Below are 22687 nucleotides of genomic sequence, written 5' to 3'. Positions count from 1 at the left end.
CTATCAAAGCATGCTCCATTCTGGCTGGGGTTCAGCCTGCTCCGAGAACCCCCACCACCCCCCCTCCAGTTTGCTTTAATTTGTGTTTGCTTTCAGATTCCAATTGCTCCCCATCTCCCTTCCCCTAGTGGTCTGTTCCCCCCAGCGTAAAGTTTACATAACCTCCCATATTACTAAAGGAGCGGTATTACGAGCATTGCCTTGCGTGTGTGAAGCAGGAGGCGTTTCTTCTTTAACTGCACACATGTCACCCAGTAATTAAAAGTCTAAACATTAGCTGTGTTTCTCCCTCGTTGCGTGACAGGACTTTCTCCTTCACCGTCTCCTTCCTCATTAGATTGTGTGCTAAGAGCTGGCTCATCTCCCAAGAAGCCAAAGGGTTAATCGCCTAGCCTGCCAGTTTCCTGGAAGTTGCCTTCGTGGTATAGAGAGAGCGTGCCAGTGGGATAGTGCTATGTGGCACGCAAGGTGTGAGGACAGGAACACAGAAATTTGTTATTAAATTTAATTACGTAGTATTAATGTTTATTATGAATATTGCTTAATAGGCATTAAGATATTTCCTGATTAAAGTAGTTCACGAAATGAATGCCATGGTAAGAAATGGGTCTTGAATAAAACTGGGAAAGCGAAGACAAGTATATTGTCCATATTTAAAGCAGAACATTACCAATAACAATTAATGTTCTTTAAAGTGGTAAAAAAACCCAAAAGCAAACATTTTATTATATTGCAGCTTACCAATTCTTGGGTGTGATGGCTGCATTAGTTTTCTTTTGTAGGCTTGCTTGCTTCTATTTTCATCTGGCGATCCAGCCAGCAAGTATTTTTTTCAAAAGCACAAGCTCTCCAGCAGAATGTATCAGTTTACATTAAAGAGACAAACCATGTAACACTGGCAGGGGTGTACAAAATGATCAGCTTTTATTTTATCATTTAAAACCTTTTATTCCAAAAGGAAAAAACGGTATGCTGTAACTGAATATAATGTGTGAGCTGGAGTTCAGTTTGTTAGTGTTTTTAAAGTGATACTAAAGTCTTATTTGTTTTTAACAAAAATAAATAAATGTTATACTTGCTTGCTCCATGTACTGGATTTGCACAGAGCAACCCAGATCCTCCTCTTCTCGGGTCCGTCTTTTGGCGCTCCTGGTCCCTCCCTCATTTTTAGTGCCCCCACAGCAAGCAGCATACTGTGGAGGCAGCTGAGCCACGGCTCCCTGTGTCCATTCAGACACGGAGCCGCTGCTCGCCCCTGTCCCCTCTTTCTCCTCCTCGGCTCACTGCCTTTGACTGTGAAAGCCAATGCAACATCGCTGGATCGAGATGGGGCTCAGGTAAGTATTAGGGGGACTGCTGCACAAAACCAACTGCTTTTACAACCACTTTAATTCTGCTAATACATTTAACACTCCCCTGCCCCCAGACTGACCATGCTTCTGTTTGCTGTGCTTCCTGTGGTCATTCAATCACAGTAGCATCTCACTAACACAGGAGATGTGTTACTGCCCAGATCCCCAGGTTAACACAGAGGGGAACAAAGACAAAGAAAATAAAACTGATGCAGCCACCACATCTAATGATTGGTAAGCTGCAAAAAAATATATTATTGTTTTTGGGTTTAATACCACTTTAACAACAGAACATACATTCCGCATTAACTTATTGGTGTGCTGGGATAAAGTGGAATAAAGTGCTGGGATAAAGTGAAATCTCACCAAAAAGGAGACACTTGTCCAAGGTCCAAGGTCCTAGCGCTTAAGAAACCCTGGGTGGGATCCTATTTTCACTCTACCCATTCTACCCATTCCCGTGGGGTGAGTGTTTTAATTCATAAGGCGCTCCCGTTTGTTCTTCTGGACCTCCGCCTGGACCCGGATGGGCAATATGTCATTATTCATGCTCTCTGTGATAGACTAGAAATAGTAATTGTTGGTCTGTATCTGCCCCCCGCGACGGGTATGACAGTACTCCGTAGGGCACAAGCTGTTGTTGCCGACTTCCCCTCGGCAACTGTAGTCTGGGCAGGGGACTTTAACATGGCTCCCAATCCCAGCATTGACAGATTGAACCTCGACCAGACGACTGACTCGGCGCTCTCGCGGTGGGCGGAGATATATGGCTTGAGTGATGTGTGGAGGTGGAAATATCCATACGACAGATATTATACGTGTCACTCTGCAACTCATGCGACCATGTCTAGGATAGACTTGATCTATGCTACCGACCCCGTCTTGTCCAGGGTGGTGGCGGTGTCTCACTTGCCGCGGGGGATATCGGACCATGCACCGGTTATGTTGGACCTCTCCACCGACTCCGCTGCAATGAGGGGCCTGTGGAGACTATCCAGGTACTGGATCACTGACGACAGACTGGAACCTTTAATGCTCACGGAGCTTAGAGACTACTGGGTTCATAATGACCACTCAGCCCCCCCTGAGGTGACCTGGGATGCCTTTAAAGCCTACGCCAGGGGCAGGTATCAATTCAATATAGCCAAAGTACGGAAGGAAGCTAAATTGGAACTATCAGAGGCTGAAAGACGGGCGGTGCGACTGGAAAATATGTACACAAACTCGCCTGACCAAGGCTCGCACGCTGACATGCTTACTGCCTACAGGGAGTTGGCACTCATCCGTGCTGCCTCATGCCGTCGTTTCCTCCTCGCTCAGACTCGGCGAATATTTGAGCAGGGGGAACGAGCAGGTAGATTACTGGCCTGGCTGGCGACTGAGAGATCGGGTAGCTCGTGTATAGCCAATATAAGAGATGAGGATGATGTCTTAATTTCAGACCCACTATTGATAAATGCCAGGTTTGAAAGATACTATCAAGACCTCTACGCGTCCAGGGCGTCATACACCCTGGATGAGCTAGACACGTTCCTGCTCTCCCTAGACTTTCCCTCCCTGACCTCGGCGGCCAGTCGGACGCTTGAAGCTCCCATTACGCTGCAGGAGGTCCAGGGAGCTATCAAGTCTCTACAGGCAGGTAAAACCCCTGGTCCCGATGGACTCCCCACAGAGTTCTACAAGACTAACCTGGAGGTGACGGGCCCCCACTTCTACTCCACGCTCACTGGAGCGCCTCAGCCTTCCGGCCTCCATGATGGAGGCGGTGATCGTTGTCATACCTAAACCTGGGAAGGACCCGGAACTGTGTTCATCCTATCGGCCTATATCTCTGCTCAATGTGGATGCCAAAATCCTGACCAAGATCCTGGCCAATCGGCTGAACACAGTGATCCTCACGCTGGTGCATGGCGACCAGACGGGATTCATGCCGGGGAAGGGCACGGATATAAATATCCGCAGGCTCCACACCAATATTGCAATTTTCCGCGAGCAGAATACTACCGGGGCTGTGGCCTCACTCGACGCAGAGAAGGCCTTTGACTCAGTTGAGTGGGCCTTCCTGTGGCGAGTGTTGACTAAGTTTGGGTTCGGTCCTAAATTCATTGCCTGGATCAAATTGCTGTATGGGTCACCCACGGCCAGGGTGCGCACGGGGGGCAACATCTCAGCCCCATTCCGTTTATGCAGGGGGACGAGGCAGGGCTGCCCACTGTCTCCGGGGCTCTTTGCCTTGGCCATCGAGCCCATGGCTATTATGCTTCGCTCGACGCACGAGGTGAGGGGCCTGGAGGTGGGACCACTGACCGAAAGGGTGTCGCTGTACGCGGATGACACCCTTTTGTACCTTGGTGATGACTCTCAATCCCTAGTGGCAGCCCTCAAAATTGTTGATAGGTTCGGCGGGTTCTCCGGGATCCGTGTTAATTGGAGCAAATCTAGTCTATTCCGCCTGTCCGACCTTGCCCCCCCCACAGCGGACCTGACACCGCTGAGTAAGGTCTCCAAATTCCGCTATCTTGGAGTGGACATTGACAACAATCTAGGTCAATACTTACACGACAACCTATACCCGGTCCTACAGACTCTAATTGCAAAATGCCAGGCCTGGAAAACACTACCCCTTACTCCGTTGGGGCGAGTGAACCTGTTAAAAATGGTGTTCCTCCCCAAGCTGCTCTACATATTCCGTAACACCCCGGTCCCTATCCCCGCATCTTTTTTTTACTAAATTGTATAGTGTAGTCTCCTCATTCATCTGGGGTGGGGGAGCTCCCAGGATAGCGCAACGCAAGCTTCAGCTACCTCTGTCCTCAGGGGGTCTGGCCCTGCCCTCCTTCAAAAAATACTACTGGGCGGCAGTGCTAGTAACAGTCCGGTGGTGGTTCCAGCAGACTAGGTCCAACCCAGCAGTAAACCTGGAGGCCGCAGTCATGGGCTCCTACTCAGCCCTCACCAACCTGGTCTATAGAGGACCCAGGGCCGCCCCACAGGTTACTCTCCCGATGCGCACCACGATTCAGGTTTGGGATAAGGTCACTGCAGCGGTCGCGAGCCCTGACTCCATCTCGCCTCACGCCCCGTTGTGGGGCAACCCAAGACTCTCACATTTCAGGTCCATCCCGGACCCTAGTGTCTGGGCCAGGTATGGAATAGTGAAAATACAACATATTATGCCAGCGGGGGCGCTGCTCCCCTTTCCGGAGCTACGCGCAGCGTTTGAGCTCCCCTCATGGATGCTGTTCAGGTATTTACAATTGAAACATGCGGCGCAGGCACAGTTCTCGAGGACAACTACGGTTGAGCCACATAGGATAGAGAGGTTCCTTATATCCCGTGGAATTGATAGAATAGTGTCCTCCATCTACCTCCGACTTACATGCGACGACTCAAAGGGGGACTCTCCCCTTCACAGAGTCTGGAAGGCGGACATTCCCGACCTCTCGGAAGAGGATTGGGAGTCTGCGCTGGTCCAATATATACCGACAACCATATCTGCTAGAGACAGATTCATCCAATTGAAGTTCTTACACAGGGCCTATTACACCCCCCAGCGCCTTGCCAGGATATTCAGTACCCAGTCAGACCGATGCCCTAAATGTCAGAGAGACAGGAACGTTCTACCACGTTGTGTGGGACTGCCCGGTCGTGCGGGGATACTGGGAAGGGGTGGTGGAAAAAATTAACGCTGCTACTGGCCTCCGAGTGCCGCTGGACTCCAAGATTCTCCTTCTGGGTATCACAGAGGGCGTGACACAGTCTACCCACGCCGGCTTGCTACTATTCTTTCTCTGCTTCTACGCTAGGAAAACACTGCTACGACAGTGGAAGCTGGCGAGCCCCCCAATGGTGGCTCAATGGCTTGCACTGGTGGACTCCGTTCTGCCTCTGTACAAATTGACCTACATGGGCCGCAAGTGCCCCCAAAAATTTGACAAAGTTTGGGGGACATGGGTGGCAGCTAGGGCACTGCCTGTTTGAGAATGCTCCTGTATGCTCCGGGAATTCATAGTGCTTCTCCTTTAATTGTGTGGAGGAGGTGCACCCCCCCCCCCCCCCAGGGGGTTGGGACATGACTCACCGTCCTGCAGCCTGACTAGCTGACCCTCACCCTATCCAGTGATCCAACCTAGACCCATTCAGATCTATCTCTGGTGTGTTGCCCTGTACCTGTTATGCTGATTGTATGTATGTGCTAATCCGTACAATGTCAAACCATGCTGTACCACAGTTTTGCTGATTTACTTTTTGTTTTGTTTCTTTATTTTATTAATAAAACTTTTCTGTTAAAAAAAAAAAAAAAAAGGAGACACTTGGCTCTTCCTCCTCCTCCTCTCCCACATTTGGATTATCTTATTTTTGTTGGAAAGCGGGTACCTAGTTCTGCTGATTTTTTTTATTTTTTTATTCTAAATTTGGCAACAAATGAAAAACCCAGTGGTGATTAAATACCACCAAAAGAAAGCTCTATTTGTGTGAAAAAAAATTATACAAATTTTGCTTGGGTACAGTGTTGCATAACCGCGCAATTGTCATTTCAAAGTGCTATATGGCCGAAAGCTGAAAATTTGCCTGGACAGGAAGGGGGTGCAAGTGGCCAGTAAGCAAGTGGTTAAAAAAAAAAGTGTCTTTTGAATTGAGTAAAAACAGTAGGCTATAGAGAAAACATAGGTAGAAGGGTGGTGAAGAATGTGTTAATCAAAGGATTGAACAGTCTTGAGTAGATGAATGAGCACCTGTGTGAATGGAGGAAGCATTGCGTGTGACCATGAAACAGCTGTAGAAGCAGGTGCAGCTGGAGTAACCTGTCTAACGGCTTGTTACCCTTCATTCATGTATGGTGCTAAGTGTCAACAAGACTCGGAACACTCAAGGAAGTCTATTCATACTTGGCCACTTTCAACACATTGTGATCACAGGACTTGTGTCTGTAGCATGTACTGATTGTGCATGGGTTGGTTCTAGTTTGCATCGAACACCTCAAGCATATTTCTTACAAAATCACGCAATCGCGTATTTACCGCTCTGGACGGCAATACTGCCTTCTACTCGCCTTCTACTCGCCTTCTACTCACTTTCTATGCAATCTGATTGTGCAATCTGCTTTAGATCTCCAATCGGCTATGTAGTACAGGGACCTGCCTGAATTGATACATATTGAATGTATTGGTCAGGTGGGTCTGCCTGGTAAATCTAAAATAAATTGTACAGACTGTACAATAAGATTGCATAGTCTGCGGCCATCTTTATAAAAGTACAGGAGGGAGTGGACGGAGACAGTTGTAGCCAAAACTCACATGTGGTTTGGGGTGTTTTTGAGCGTTTTCACTTGTTACGCACTGCACCCTGAGCCCACCCAGTTTTGTGACAAAAGCAAATTGAGATTTGCTATTGTCTTCCTGATTCTCCTCTCGGCCAATTAGGAAGCAGGTCCTGAGATCCGATTTGCCAGGGAGTCTTACAACTCCGGGCTAATTCGGGTCTCAGGACCCACTTTCTGTTTGGGCCAGAAAGAGAAGCAACGGCCCCAGATCGAGGAACAGCCGCCCGGAACCTAGTCATCTGCCTCTTATCGCTGCCTTCCTATCTGTCTCCCTCGGTGGGGGGGATCGCCGCCTTCCCATCCATCTCCTGCGGGGGGCGAGGACATCTCCGCTTTCCTGCACAGAAGGGGGGCATTGGTTTGCTTGCTGCTTGCCCACCCCCCTCCAAAAAAAAAAATTGGAGCACCAGCCGCCACTGCTGGATTCTCTGTCCCAAATCTACATACCAGCAGGTGATGAAGCTTTCTAAGAAATACAGTAAGGACTAAGGTAAAGCATTGTTCTCAAAATCAAAGAAAGCTTGTATTTTCCTGTAACCGAGGTACATTAATTAATGGTATATAGGGGAGCTGGATTTTAGCCTTTTAATGTGGGATAATTTCGCAGTAGATGTCAGACAGCTGGAATCAATGCTGGTCACTTCTCAATGGCAGGCTTGAACCAGCCAGGATTTTGGCTATAGCGTGGACCACAGTTTTTATTGTAAGTAATCTTTTCCAGAGTGAGTGAAGAACAAACGACTATCTTTTAGATTTAGGGTCTATTCATTGATGCGCTGGCATGCATTGATCAATACACGTCAATGCATATACATTGTAAAAGCAATGTATTTCAATAGGAGCAGTTCACACCAGTGTGCTGCGCTTACAGCATTGCTGTGCTGTGAAAAGTAAAACTGCCCCCCCCCCTTTTTTTGCACAATGCAGTTAGGGGAAAATGCATGCAAGTGTACATGAACCCAAAAATCAAACTGGTCCATTTAAGATTCCTTTACAAATAAAGTGAAGTTGAAGAAAAAATACTTCAGATCAAAGTGGCACATGTTCAAACTCGATCCAGCATGTCGGCGCACTTTTATATGCACTCAATGCATACATCTCGATGTGAATGGAACCTTAAGTGCACATAAAGTTTCTGTTCAAGTATTGATATAGTATTGTTTTATGCTAGCAGATACAGAAGGTCAGAGAGGGGTAGGGTGAAGTTTTGGCTGATGTTCAGGTACATAATGTAAGAGGGAGATACCGTGAAGCCAGAAGTTGCAAACGGCCTCTTTGAGGTGAAAAGCTTGGCCGCTTGCCTTGGCTTTCATGCCAATTCTTAATCACAGCTTGCAGGCTTTCGTGCGATGGAACAAGAGACTCTGGACCTCATGCAACTGGTGTAGCTCTTGTAATGGATTGTCAATACTATGCCAGGTGGACAGGTGGTCTCGCATTACCATAGTTTTCCTATGAAAATGCGCTCTCTGTGGTCAGAAGTCATTTGTGTCACTCTTGGGATAAAATATATGCCATTTGTGTGCATTTTATAGGAGACTTTTAAAGTAAATTTACCACATGGTGAATGCTGCTTCAACTATATCTACAGCCAAAAGAATTTATCTGAATAGAGCAGGAAATGGTTAAAACCCATACAGTTTTTGTTCATTTACGGCCATCAGTGCCCCTTTGGGTGGATTTCCTTTTATTTTCTATCCTGTAGACAAAACAGGAAGTTAGAAGAAATGTTTCCACGGAGAGGGAAATGCTCTCTTAGGTCTCTATGGTAGCTGTTAACAGAACAAGTATCCTCTGTGGAAGATTTATCCTCTTTTGCTGTTCTGGTTACAACTCAGAATTTTGGATTTCCCCTTATTTTTAGTCCCAGGGTCAAAGGTCACCAGGACAAATTGAGAGGGTGAATCTGCCTAACGCTGACACAGAAAACATTGGGGTTCTAATCACACTATCCAAACCAAGAAAAAGTTTGGGGTCTAGATACCATTCATCATACCCACGTCCTCCAGGTGTCAATACTTTAAGCAAGTAAAATGTTAAATCATTCGCAGCTGCCGAATTTAGTTATTATTGGTTTAAATATGTATTACTGAACTACCCATAGACCGTTTTTTGGGGGGAAAAATAAGAGAACTACGCGTTTCTGTCTATAATTCTCATTGCTTGTCTGTTGCACAGATTGCCCTTCTTTCTTCTTGACAGCTTTCATGTTTGTCCTGCAGATTCAGGTCTGGTGGTGCCCAGTATCTCTTATAGCCTACACAAGAAGCTGTTAAGTGTGGCTGAGAAGCATGGACTAACAGTGGAGAAACGGTTGGAAATGTCAGGCGTTTGTGCAAGTCAAATGGCTCTCACATTACTTGGTGGGCCCAACAGGTGAGCTGAGACATTAATTCACGATTGCCGTGTGTGTGTGTATATGTATGTGTGTGTGTGTATATGTATGTGTGTGTGTGTATATGTATGTGTGTGTGTGTGTGTGTGTGTGTGTGTGTATATATGTATGTGTATATGTATATGTGTTTGTGTGTGTGTGTGTGTGTGTGTGTGTGTGTGTGTGTATATATATATATATATATATATATGTGTGTATATGTATACACACGATCTTTGTGGATGCGTTCATGCACAATAACATTGTTCTAGCATACTGTAAGTCCTAAAAAGACCACCCAAGCACCCTTTTTTTTAATTTATTTTTTTCCATGGTTGCTTTAGTGACTTTTGATTATTGTAAGATGTAGAGCAAAATACAAGAAAACTTCTTCCTACACTTTGGGCTTGTTCAGATCTACATAGGATCACTTTTCAGATGGTGGTTGACAGGCAGCTGGAAGATGAAAATGTCACCTCCTCACTGTCTGTTTTAACACTGAATGTGTCACACCCCTGTGCCACAACTGCATGCATTATATGCAGTTGCTGTCCTGTTACCAGGCAGTTCCTATTGCACCGCATACTAGCTCATTATGAAATATTTACCTTTTAGAACGAGGCATCAGTAACTTACCTGTTCCACGCTCAGGTAGCTGACATGTTGCCTCAGCGTGTCTTCCAGGTATCGCGGCTCCAGCGCTGTGAGTTAAAGCTGAACTTTAGGTATGGCTTTTTTTGCATAGCTACATTGGCTTAGACCAGGGATATGCAATTAGCGGACCTCCAGCTGTTGCAGAACTACAAGTCCCATAAGGCATAGCAAGACTCTGACAGCCACAAGCATCACACCCAGAGACAAAAGCATGATGGGACTTGTAGTTTTGCAGCAGCTGGAGGTCCGCTAATTGCATATCCCTGCCTTAGACCATTGTAAGTATGTACGATACCTTTTGGGTCCTGTGCCACGTGTCTATCCTGCTGCATTGTGAACACAGGGAGTCGCTCACTTGGCACAGATGCCATTCTTTCTCTAATTGGACAAGGTCGAGGACATTGCCGTTCTGCCTCTCCACCTCGTCCAATCAGAGGACACTTTGCATTCATTGAGAAAGTGCGAAGGGTTCTCTGAATGACATCCATGCCGGGCAAGTAACCCCCTGAGTGACAATGCAGCAGGACAGCTAGAGGTGATCGAGTGCTGCCTACTAGAGTGATTTCCAGCTTCCACAGGGATCAGCCAGGCATGGAATGTGCATACTTTGGTCCAAGCTGGACCAACGTAACTGCAAAGAAAAGGCTGCACCTAAAGTAAGATATGATGAAGTGAGAGCCAACTATAAATTTCTGGTTTTCAGAACCTTCTTATGTTCTGATACTTTATAAGGTGAAGATTGTTTAAACATACAGTAAACATTGTACCAAGTTTATGGTAATAAAAGTGTGTTTAGTTTCAGGCTACTGAATGTAGTTGCTTTGCTTTCTTGGTTATCAAGGCGACAGGCAAGAGAGATGTGCAGCAGTTCAGAGAAAATATGTCTCGCGCTCTCAGTGCCATAATTGTCATTACCGGACCCAATAAAATCTCGGTTTAAACTGAGAACCAGGCAACAGTGCGTGCAAGATAAGAGAAGAGGGGTGAAGCCTCAGTTTCCCAATGGTAAAGCGATACGAGTGCTCCTGGAATGTTCTTTTCACTCGCACTACAGATCTGCTCCTCTGTCTTCCTGCTCTCGCACCGTTCCTGTATTACCAGTTCTGCAGAGGTCTCTAGAGTACAAACCGATTTAGCAAGGTCGTGCTTTGTAAGCCTTGCGTGTGTATAAACAAGCACAGATAAATTACTAGGTGTGGGTTGGTCTTCAGAGTGAATAAACCGGATATTATTGCTGCTGCATGAAACATGCCGAAATCTCCCAGGACTTAAGATTAGAATGATCATTAACTGTCTCATTACATAAACACAAAAGTCATTGTCCCTGTAAATTCCTTCTCAGATGTCTTGCTTCTGTGTTTTTTTTTTTTTTTTTTTTATGTGCTCTTATACTGATATCTAAAGTGGAACCCTTGCCAAACAACATTATTGGGTATTATTTAGTTTTTCATTTTGTTAGGGTTGAGTAAACTGTTAATATTTTGTTCTTGCACTCCACTGCCAGATCCTGTTGGTTGTAAATAAAAACATGCTGCTTATGATGTTTGAGCCTTTCTTGGACTTTGATTGTGTGTAATCAAACATACACAATTCTATCTTTTATACTTGTAGGTTAAATCCTAAAAACATACACCAACGACCTACTGTGGCACTTCTGTGTGGACCTCACATCAAAGGAGCTCAAGGCATTAGCTGTGGTCGTCATTTGGCCAATCACGATGTAGACGTTATCCTTTTCTTACCAAACTTTGTTAAAATGTTGGAGCCTGTTACTAACGAGCTGAATCTGTTCTGTCGGACTGAAGGCAAGCAGGTTTCCAATGTCAAAGGTACGTAATTTACATGGATAATGCTATCGGACAGAACCCATTTCTTATTGTCTGTTTTGTAGCAGTCATTTGCATTTCTGTGCTTCAGGTAAATCTTGAGAGATTGCCTTTACTTAAGCCGCTTACACACAGGCCGAATGTCAGAAGGCATCGGCCACATTCAATAAATAACGGCCGACATTCGGCCCATGTGTTGGGTCTCTCTGAACAAAGCTGGCCATTTGGCTGGCTTCTGTTGGATGAGAATGCTGGAAAAGCAGCAGCCGACTGACTCCCGTACAGATTCTTCAGCTGCTGTGCTGTGACTGGCGGCTCCCGTGCGCATGCCAATCACGGCGCCGGAGCCCTCGAACCCGGAAGTAACATTTCAGAGACATGTCGCCCTTTGCAGCGGTGTGCGGGGACCGCTGCAAAAGCATTGTTCTAAGGTAAGTATTTCATAATGAGCTAGTATGTGATGCATACTAGCTCATTATGCCTTTGTCTTGCAGGTTGTTGTGTTTTTTTTTTTCTTTGAAGAGTATACATCCACTTTAAAAAATTATTTAAAATATACTGACTTTGACCTTTGATCTTACTTGACCCAAACACTAACCCTGGCACTGACCAAGCTCAAACCTTGATCTAGGTATTTTTTTCTTTATTTTTTATTTTATTTTCATAAAAATTTTTTTACACACACTTGTTTTTTTCTCTTCAAGGAGCAAGATGCAATGTATCTTTCCTCTCCATCTACAGAGAGAGCGAGAAACACGGGGTGGGCTGCACAGTGATTTATTACTGTGGTAGCCAATCAAAGGCTACCACAGCGATCAAGTGTCCTGGAATCGGGAGTTAGTTCGGGACCTGGGGGCACCATGTGCAGCGCAGTTCCAGCACCAAGGTGTATATGCGGCCCCTTGGCAAAAATCCCAGTGCAGTGGGACCACATATATGTGACACGTCGGCGTTAACCTAGGAGGGGGAAACCCATGCTGGAACAGGGAGCACATGCAAACTCTGTGCAGGCAGTGCCATGGTTAGGATCCAATCCATGGACCCTAGTATTCAAGAGGAAGTAAACCCTGATTTTCACCCTTCTTCCTTCCGGTGCCCCGGTTCTGTGACTGCCCATAGTCACATACCGTCACTCCTGCCAATGCACACGAGAGCTGACAGTCACGGCACAGGCCCTATAGAAACAGCAGGACTGTGCCCTTTCTTTAATGCGAATGCGCCGTTGACATCGGCCCAAGCGTGTTTTGTAAAGATATTTCCAGTACCTTCTAGGCTTACCTGTAGGTAGAAGTGGTCTGTAAGGGTTTACAACCACTTTAACCACAGCTTTGGTTGTATTTGTTTCTTAGTACACCTTTCCTGATAACGCCCACCTGGGAGTGGTAGTGATATAGGCCACCTGGGTGTGGTAGTGATATAGGCCACCTGGGAGTGGTAGTGATATAGGCCACCTGGGAGTGGTAGTGATATAGGCCACCTGGGAGTGGTAGTGATATAGGCCACCTGGGAGAGTTTTAAAATGTTGTTCCTGACTCGCTACAGACTAACATATTGATGCTAAAAGCAGTAGGATTAGTTAAGGCTTGCCTACCATGTGGTGGGGTTTGTTGTATCTGTAATTGAAGCCCTGGTACAGGCCAGGACTTGGTGAAGGAGCATAGTGCCAGCTGTGACCACATGATCCAAAACTGTGTGGCCATGAGTGAGGGAGTGTTGCTGAGGGTATGACAATGCAGCTCAGCCCTAGCACTGGGATGCCCGAGGCAGTAAGGACACACTAGCAACTTTGTTTTAGAGGTTTTATAGGAATTACTGCTTTGTTGCAATTTGTTTATTTTCAGCTTCAAATTGCTAGTATGCCATGATGACTAGTAGTCACACAGGACAACATGATTGTCTACTGAAGCTGACAAAGTAAAATGCTGAGTGATGATTTTATAGTAATAGGAATAAATGAATTGCAGCCATTAACCACTTGAATACCGGCCGCATGTAAAATGACGGCTTCACAGTGGCTCTGGAAACTCAACAGGACGTCAATTGACATCCTGGATTCCTCTGGCCACTGGAGGGGCGCGCAAGCGCGCCGGCAGCGGCGCGCGCGCCCCCGAGATGCCGATGCGCGTGCCTGGCGGTCGCGATGTCCGCCAGTCACCCACGATCAGCAGTGACAGAGCAGGGACGTGGAGCTCTGTGTGTAAACACAGAGCTCCACGTCCTGTCAGGGGACAGAGGAGACCGATCTGTGTCTCTTGTACATAGGGACACAGATCGGTTACCTCCCCCAGTCACCCCCCTCCCCCCACAGTTAGAACACACCCAGGCTACACATTTAACCCCTTCCTCACCCCCTAGTGTTAACCCCTTCAATGCCAGTCACATTTATACAGTAATTAGTGCATATTTATAGCACTGATCGCAGTATAAATGTGAATGGCGTCAAAAGTGTCCGATGTGTCCGCCATAATGTCGCAGTCCCAATAAAAAAATCGCAGATCGCCGCCATTACTAGTAAAAAATAATAAAAAAACTAATAATTCTGTCCCATATTTTGTAAGCGCTTATTGCGATTTTTTTTTTTTATTTTTTTTTTTTTTTTTTATTATTTTTTTTTTTTTTTTACCAAAAATATGTAGAAGAATACGTATCGACCTAAACTGAGAAAATTTTTTTTGGAAAAAAAAAATTTGGCTATTTATTATAGCGACAAGTAAAAAATATTGAATTTTTTTTCAAAACGGTTGCTTTCTTTGTTTTATAGCGCAAAAAATAAAAACCGCAGAGGTGATCAAATACCACCAAAAGAAAGCTCTATTTGTGGGGAAAAAAGGACGCCAATTTTGTTTGGGAGCCACGTCGCACGACCGCGCAATTGTCAGTTAAAGCGACGCAGTGCCGGAAGCTGAAATTTCACCTGGTCAGGAGGGGGGTATATGTGCCCGGTATGGAAGTGGTTAAAAGGCATCTGTCACGGGGATGGCAATTATTTGTAAAGGCTAATAGGTGCAATGGTCTAGGTTATCACACACTAACAGCTTCTACTTTTGAGGCTTACATGTGCATCTCAAAAAAATTTTTTGAATATTATCAAAAAGTGAATTTATTTCGGTAACTTAATTCAAAAAGTGAAACTCCTATATTATATAGATTCATTACACATGGAGTGATATATTTCAAGCATTTCTTTCTTTTAATTGTAATGATTATGGCTTAGAGCTAGTGAGAACCCAAAATGTAGTATCGGAAAATTTGAATATTGTGAAAAGGTTCAATATTGCACACTTTTATGGTGTCCCGCTCTAATCGGCTAATTAACTCAGAACAGCTGTAAAGGTTTCCTGGGCCTTTAAATGGTCTGGTTCAGTAGGTTGCACAATCATGGGGAGGACTGCTGACTTGACAGTTTGTCCAGAAGATAGTCATTGACACCCTCCACAAAAAGGGCAAGTCGCAAAAGGTCATTTCTAAAGAAGCTGGCTGTTTACAGAGTTCTGTATCCAAGCATATTAATGGAAAGTTGAGTGGAAGCAAAAAGTGTGGTAAATAAAGGTGCACAAGCAACAGGGATAACGGCAGCTTTCAGAGGATTGTGAAGCAAAGGCCATTCAAGAATTTGGGGGAAATTCACAAGGAGTGAACAGCTGGTGTCAGTGTTTCAAGAGCCACAACTGTTGAATTCCTTGTGTCAAGCCACGCCTGAACCAGAGACCACGTCGGAAGCATCTTACCCGGACCAATGCCCTGTACACACGATCAGTTCGTCTAACCGATCGTGTATGGGCCCTATCGTTTTTTTTCCCCCATCAGTGAAAAAAAATAGAACCTGTTATAAAATTTTCTGATGGTTAAAAAAACGATAGATAAAAACGATCGTCTGTGGGGAAATCCATCGGTCAAAAACCAATGCATGCTCAGAAAAGTCGACGCATGCTCGGAAGCATTGAACTTCATTTTTCTCTGCACGTCGTCGTGTTTTACGTCACTGCGTTGGACACGATTGGATTTTTAACTGATGGTGTGTAGGCAAGACTGATGAAAGTCAGCTTCATCGGATATCTGATGAAAAAATCCATCAGTCTGTTTTCATCGGATGAACCATTCGTGTGTACGTGGCATTAGGAGAAATAAGACAGGACTGTTGCTCAGTGGTCCAAAGTCCTCTTTTCAGCTGAAAGTAAATTTTGAATTTCATTTGGAAATCAAAGTCCCAGAGTCTGGAGGAAGAGTGGAGAAGCCCAGAATCCAAGTTGCATGAGGTCCAGTGTGAAGATTCCAGTCTGTGGTGATTTGGGGAGCCATGTCATCTGCTGGTGTTGGTCCACTGTGTTTTATCAATTCCAAAGTTGGCGCAGCCGTCTACCTGGAAATTCTAGAGCACTTCATGCTTCTCTCTGCTGACCAGCTTTATGGAGATGCTGATTTCATTTTCCAGCAGGATTTGGCACTGTCAAAAGTACCAATATCTGGTTTAATGTTCCTGGTATCACTGTGCTTGATTGGCCAGCAAACTCACCTGACCTTACCCCATAGATCAGGGATGCCCAACCTTTGAAGAGCGAGGGCCACATAAGTGACTTGGTAACCGGTCGCGGGCCACAATGAGTGGAGCGGGCGGATGACTGGTCTGTGTCCACTCTTCATATGAAGAGCACACACAAACACAGTCCACTCTACTCTATGGGCCCTTCGATCCGATCCACCCAGGTGGAAGGGGATGGATCCCCTTCTGGTTTATATAGCTGATCGGATTGGAGGTAGGCAGTGCACCTGCAGATCAGTTTGAAAGCAGCCCAGTAACCACTGCAGAATAGATATGCCCAGATTTGGTATCACTCCGCCTGTGACAGGAGCTGGTGCTATACAGGAAGCATCAGCTTATGCGACTCTGCTCCGCAATTGCTTGTTTACTCTACCATCGGCTTCATTCACAACACTGATGCTCTGGAATGACGGATCGACGATCCGCGATCTGGTATGCCAAAAAGCCATCCCAGAGCAGGAGGTCGCGGGCCACATCAGAGGGCTCCGCGGGCCACATGTGGCTCCCGGGCCACTGGTTGGGCACCCCTGTCATAGATTCTCTATTGAGTTATTGTTGAGCGGAAGATGAGACACCACACCCAACAATGCAGATGAGCTGAAGGTCGTTATCAAAGCAACCTGGGCTTCCATGACACCTCAGCAGTGCCACCGGCTGATCGCCTCCATGCCAAGCCTCATTGATGCAGTAATTCATGCCCCGGCCAAGTATTGAGTGCATACTATACTGTAAATGGATATACTTTTCAGTAAGCTAATATATTTTTTTATTGGTCTTATGTAATATTGTAAGTTTTCTGAGATACTGATTTGGGGATTTTCACTAGCTGTAAGTCATAATCATCAAAATTAAAAGAAAGAAATGCTTGAAATATATCACTCTGTGTGTAATGAATCTATATAAATATGAGTTTCACTTCTTTTATATTGTAAGGAGGATTATATGGACTGTGTAAAAGTTTAAACCTTGTTAAAGCAGGGGGTCCGCGGGAATTTTTATTTTTTTTAGGTGCATCTACCGCTCTTCATATAGTTAAGATTGTACTCGCGTGTCTTGTTTTTGTAGCGCCCGGCATCGACATTCGGCCTTATATAATGATTTATAAAAAATTATCCTGTGTGGATCCATTTTGCTTGTGGGCACTGTGAAGCCCACAAGCAAATACTTCCGGGATACGGTGAATGCTGATGTCCCAGCATTCACTGCTCTATCCCGCGCATGGGCAGTGTTGACGGCAAGCGGCGCCGTCAACACTACACGGTTGCCATGTTTTGCCAGCAATTAAAATGGAGGATTTGCATCCGCCTTCGTCACGTGACCGGCTGCATGAGTCACGCGACAAGTAAAATCACACGAGATTTGCTCAATATGCAGTCTGAATCGTCTCCTGGGAAGCATGACACTGAGCTCCCAGTAGACATTGCTAAATCGTCCCAAGAAGCACTGCGGCGCAGGGAGATCAAGCGACACGCCCCCTCCCGTGGGAGGAGTACCAGGAAGTGACAGCTAGACACTGCAGATATAAGGTATTGGATTAATATGGCAGAATGGATAGCGTTTTGTTTTAAATACACACCAAGATAGTCCGATTTAAACAATAGATAAGATTTAGGGTGAACCTCCGCTTTAAGTCCTAGCATATGGAATACATGGTTTCTTGTTTGAAAGCAGATTTGTTTAGCCAAGTATTGTATGTAGTGTCAAAATAGTTTGTTTTCAGTGTGTTTCTCCCCCTTGTTTTGTCTATTTACCCACTTAAGGACCCCTTCATGCCGATATACGTCGGCAGAATGGCACGGCTGGGCACAAGATCATACCTGTATGTCTTCTTTAAGAGCCCAGCAGTGGGGTCGCGACCCGGTCCGAAGCTCCGTGACCGCGGGACCCGATCATGGCCGGTGTCCCGCGATCGGTCACAGCAGCTGAAGAATGGGGAGAGGGGTGTGTGTGTGTGTGTGTGTGTGTGTGTGTGTGTGTGTGTGTGTGTGTGTGTATAAACACACCTTCCCCATTCTTCATTGTGGCAATGTCAGTGATCGTCTGTTCCCTGATATAGGGAAAGACGATCACTGACGTCACATTTTCAGTCCCGCCCCCCTACAGTTAGGAACAAATATGAGGTCACACTTAACCCCTACAGTGCCCCCTAGTGGCTAACTCCTAAACTGCATTTGTCATTTTCACAGTAATCTGCATTTTTATAGTACTTTTCGCTGTGAAAATTACAATGGTCCCAAAAATGTGTCAAAATTGTCCGATGTGTCCGCCATAATGTCGCGGTCAATTGCCGCCATTAGTAGTAAAAAAAAATTTTCTTTATAAAAATGCCATAAAACTATCCCCTATTTTGTAAACGCTATACATTTTTGCGCAAACCAATCGATAAACGCTTATTGCGATTTTTTTTTTTTTCTACCAAAAATAGGTAGAAGAATACGTATCGGCCTAAAATGAGGACATTTTTTTTTTATATATATCTTTTTTGGGGGATATTTATTATAGCAAAAAGTAAAAAATATAGATTTTTTTTTTCAAAATTGACGCTCTATTTTTGTTTATAGTGCAAAAAATAAAAACTGCAAAGGTGATCAAATACCACCAAAAGAAAGCTCTATTTGTGGGGGGAAAAAAAGACGCCAATCTTGTTTGGGAGCCACGTCGCACGACCGCGCCATTGTCGGTTAAAGCGATGCAATGCCGAATCGCAAAAAGGGGCAAGGTCCTTAACCTGCATAATGGTCCAGGTCTTAAGTGGTTCAAATTTTCCATGAATGTTTCTATAAATGTCTCCTTTTTGGGGCCCTTTCACATCATATGCATTGGGCTGCAGAGGCCCTAGAGACAATCTTGCCCAAGGAATTCGCACTGTGATGCCAGGGCATACCATAAATGTATCTAAAAGTATTGGGCAACACATAGACCAGCTACAAATTCTAAGCGAACGGGCCAGACACCAATAGCGTCTTCTGGTTAACATTATTGAATGAACAAGCATGTCACACACTGTCATCCTTCCAGCGAAAGCTACGCCCCTGAAATGCATTTCACCCCTAGCTGGGCTGGTGAACCTTGCCTTATGGTGAAGGATGGCAATGTGTCCGGTATGAACGTGTTTGTTCGATAAAGTTAACCAGAAGACCTCAGATGTGAAGTCCATTCTCTTTGAGGCCTTGTTCACATCTGGTGTTTTGGGACTGCACTGCAATAGAGGTAAAACACACCATGCGGGTTTTGGGTGCTATCTATTTGTAATGGCACCTAAACGCGGTTCAGTTTTTCTGCAAGTGTTGGACGATAAATCCTAGCAAACCACATCATGCAAAACTGGTCTCCCAAAAGAAGCTCCTTTTTGGGCCACAAGCTTCATGTTGCAGTCACTATCAGTTGTTGCTATGCACAGAATCTGGCTGCTCTAGCTTTGATAAGTTTTTTTTTTTTTCTCTCTCTCTTGAGTACTGGCATACATCTGTATAGCTGGTCCTAATTACTGCCAGTTTGCTTACTGCCGATATGTCAGCAAGAATTAGTCGTTGGCTATAATGACATGTTCTTAAAGTGCCAATAGTAAGAACGACCTGCATTTGCTGCATAGGTCAGTAATGTTTACAACCCTGGTGCAAATGCTTCCCTGAATTGGGAGCAGGTAAGAAAATGACATTCAATTCCCCTGATTTTGTATTGACTGCAAGGCAAAGTTGTGTTATACTGCCATCATGTGGTTGCAGAAAAAAAAAGTATAGAGCGTGTTAATGGTATAATGTAATTTTTCATTATGCCCGTCCCTGGCTTGTGTACTAAACCTGTAAGTGTAGGCTGAAGTCTGGGCAATAAACTGTTGTTGGAAGAAGGTGCTGTTGGAGGGTGTTTTGGTACCATTCTTTATTCATGGCTGTGTTTTTGGGCAAAATTGTGAGTGAGCCCACTCCCTTGTATGAGAAGCAACCCCACACATGAATGGTCTCAGGATGCTTTCCTGTTGGCATGACACAGGACTGATGGTAGCGCTCGACTTTTCTTCTCCGGACAAGCCTTTTTCCTGATGCCCCAAACAATCGGAAAGAGGCTTCATCGAAGAATATGACTTTGCCCCAGTCCTCAGCAGTCCATTCACCATATTTTCTGCAGAAGATCAATCTGTCCCTGATGTTTTTTTTGGAGAGAAGTGGCTTCTTTGCTGCCCTTCTTGACACCAGGCCATCTTCCAAAAGTCTTCGCCTCACTGTGCGTGCAGATGCGCTCACACCTGCCTGCTGCCATTCCTGAGCAAGCTCTGCACTGGTGGCACTCTGATCCCGCAGCTGAATCCTCTTTAGGAGAAGGTCCTGACGCTTGCTGGACTTTCTTGTGCACCCTGAAGCCTTCTTCACAAATGCAGTGGAATTTTCTTTTATGGGATTAACTTAATTTTCATGGCAGAGAGGAACTTTGCAATTAATTGCAATTCGTCTGATCACTCTTCATAACATTCTGGAGTATATGCAATTTCCCATCTCAAAAACTGAGGCAGCAGACTTTGTGAAAATTAGTATTTGTGTCATTCTCAAAACTTTTGGCCATGGCTGTACTCTTGGCTGTTTTCCTCCTCTATTTTTGTGCTATTAAAAATCTGAACGGATGTAAACAGGCAAAATTTCAGTTTTTGCATTGGTAACGGATGTAAAAAAACTGATGTAAACTTCTTCCGTTTTTACTTTAAAAAAAGCGTGCCTGAACTGATGAAATGGACATTCCGAATGTGTGAAAAGGGGCCCAAGGGAAAGAGGGGGAAGTAAAGAAATGGAGAAGTAAGAGGAATACAAAGCACAGGGGGAATCCAGGTCCAACCTAGAGGGCTTTATTATCAAAGGAAAACTTGCACAAAATGGTAAAAAAAAATCATTCTTATCGTAACCTACCACCAAAACAACCCAAAATAAGTGTTCCTGCTCCAGATGATTGCAGAGATACCACATGTGTGTTATTTGTTGCAGTGCGCATTTTAATTTTCTTTATCATACTTCTAACACTAACTGACATGGATACTTTTTTAATCCTATCTAAAATACAATGACCCTATCTCTGACAGTGACTTGGATCAAGCCACGATCGAGCTATTATGATTCTTATTGTTTATTTACATTTTTTACACTGTGTCTTTTTGTTTACACTTCACAATATATATCCCCCCCCCCCAACACACACACACACACACACACACACACACACACGGCTTCATGTACACGGAACGTTGTTCAACCTCTCCTGAATGATTTAACTTGACAGCTAGAAACCGATGCCTAAAAACGTCTGTTTAGCCGCGTTTACATGCCACGTTTATCTTAATAAAACGCCTATATTGATTTTAATAAACAAATATTTGTAAATGTTGCTATTTTTTTCGAAACGGTGATAACCGAAGGTGTGTAAATCTGTAATCTCCCGCTAAAAATCTGGAAAGTGGCTTCATATCTAAGCATTGTGGTAACGCCCAATAACGGTGCCATGTGTGTATTGCATTGGTATGCTTTGCAATAAAATGTATGTTATTGCAATGTGCTGCACTTGGGTAAATGTTGTATTGACACAGAATGTGTACTTGATGAAAATACTCTAACTTCAATGTAGGTGTTTTTTATTAAAATGTATAGGATGTTACTTCATTCAGTAAGCATTATCTTGGTATCATAACACATTTCCAAGACGTTTCTGTAAAAATTCTGAATAGTTCAAAATAGATGAAATGCAATCATTATTAATATCATAATTGTGCTTCTAAATGTGTTCCTCTGTTTTATTTCCTTTTCAGATCTGCCAGATTGCCCTGTAGATTTGGTCATTCACTGTTTGGACTGCCATGAAAATGCCTTCTTGCGTGATCAGCCATGGTACAAAGCTGCTGTGGAATGGGCCAACCAAAACCGAGCCCCGGTGCTAAGCATTGACCCACCTGTAACTGACCAGGAGCTTGGCATTCATGCCAAATGGTCCCTGCAGTTGGGACTTCCTCTGTCTCTCGGGGAGCAGGCTGGCCGTGTCTATTTGAGTGACATCGGCATTCCCCAAAAGGTGTTCAAGGAGGTGGGCATCACCTATCACTCGCCTTTTGGCTGCAAGTTTGTTATTCCCTTACATTCCATGCAAGGATAAAAAGTGACTATCTGGCCTGTTCCTGCTATGTTGCCTTAATTTATACAGGCAAAAAACTGCCATTACTCCCACTTTCAATCCCAGTGGCATGAGCTGTGTGTGCAGGGCATCAGCTTTATGACCACAAGAATGGTGTTAATATGTCAGTGGCATTCTGGGAAACAAGTTTGTTTTGTTTGTCGTTTTTGTTTCTGCACCAGCCAACCCAGGCCATATTTTTAAGGAATCTGCTCCTAACAAACAGAAGGGAAGGATGTTCCATTTTATTTTTTTATTGTTAAATTGTCATTGCAAAGACACATCTCTGTTTCTTGTAGCTTTATTAGTTTGCTGTTCATCATTCAGTCACTTGAGTGATCTCGCATTTACCAAATGAAGCTCTTGGTTTTTGTGTGTATTCGTGTTTGTTTTTTTTGGAGGGGAGGGGTGATTTTGAAATCACAAAACATGTCAATTTTAATATTCAACTTCTGCTATAAAAAGGTTGAAGCA

The 22687-nt window shown here is 44.7% G+C and overlaps 1 protein-coding gene across 4 annotated transcripts in view; it reads left to right on the top strand.

The window, feature by feature from the left end:
• The window catches only part of EDC3 (enhancer of mRNA decapping 3), a 74856-nt gene extending 52169 nt beyond the window's left edge, over positions 1–22687 (top strand). For all 4 annotated transcript variants that reach the window (XM_040342954.1, XM_040342951.1, XM_040342952.1 and 1 more), the window contains 3 exons: positions 8898–9051; positions 11315–11532; positions 21855–22687. In XM_040342954.1, coding sequence (XP_040198888.1) covers positions 8898–9051; positions 11315–11532; positions 21855–22195 — 713 coding nt within the window. In that variant the 3' untranslated portion in view covers positions 22196–22687. The remainder of the gene's footprint in view (positions 1–8897; positions 9052–11314; positions 11533–21854) is intronic.

This window comes from Rana temporaria, chromosome 3, assembly GCF_905171775.1.
Source record: "Rana temporaria chromosome 3, aRanTem1.1, whole genome shotgun sequence".
NCBI lineage: Eukaryota > Metazoa > Chordata > Amphibia > Anura > Ranidae > Rana > Rana temporaria.
This window is presented reverse-complemented; position numbering and strand designations above follow the sequence as displayed.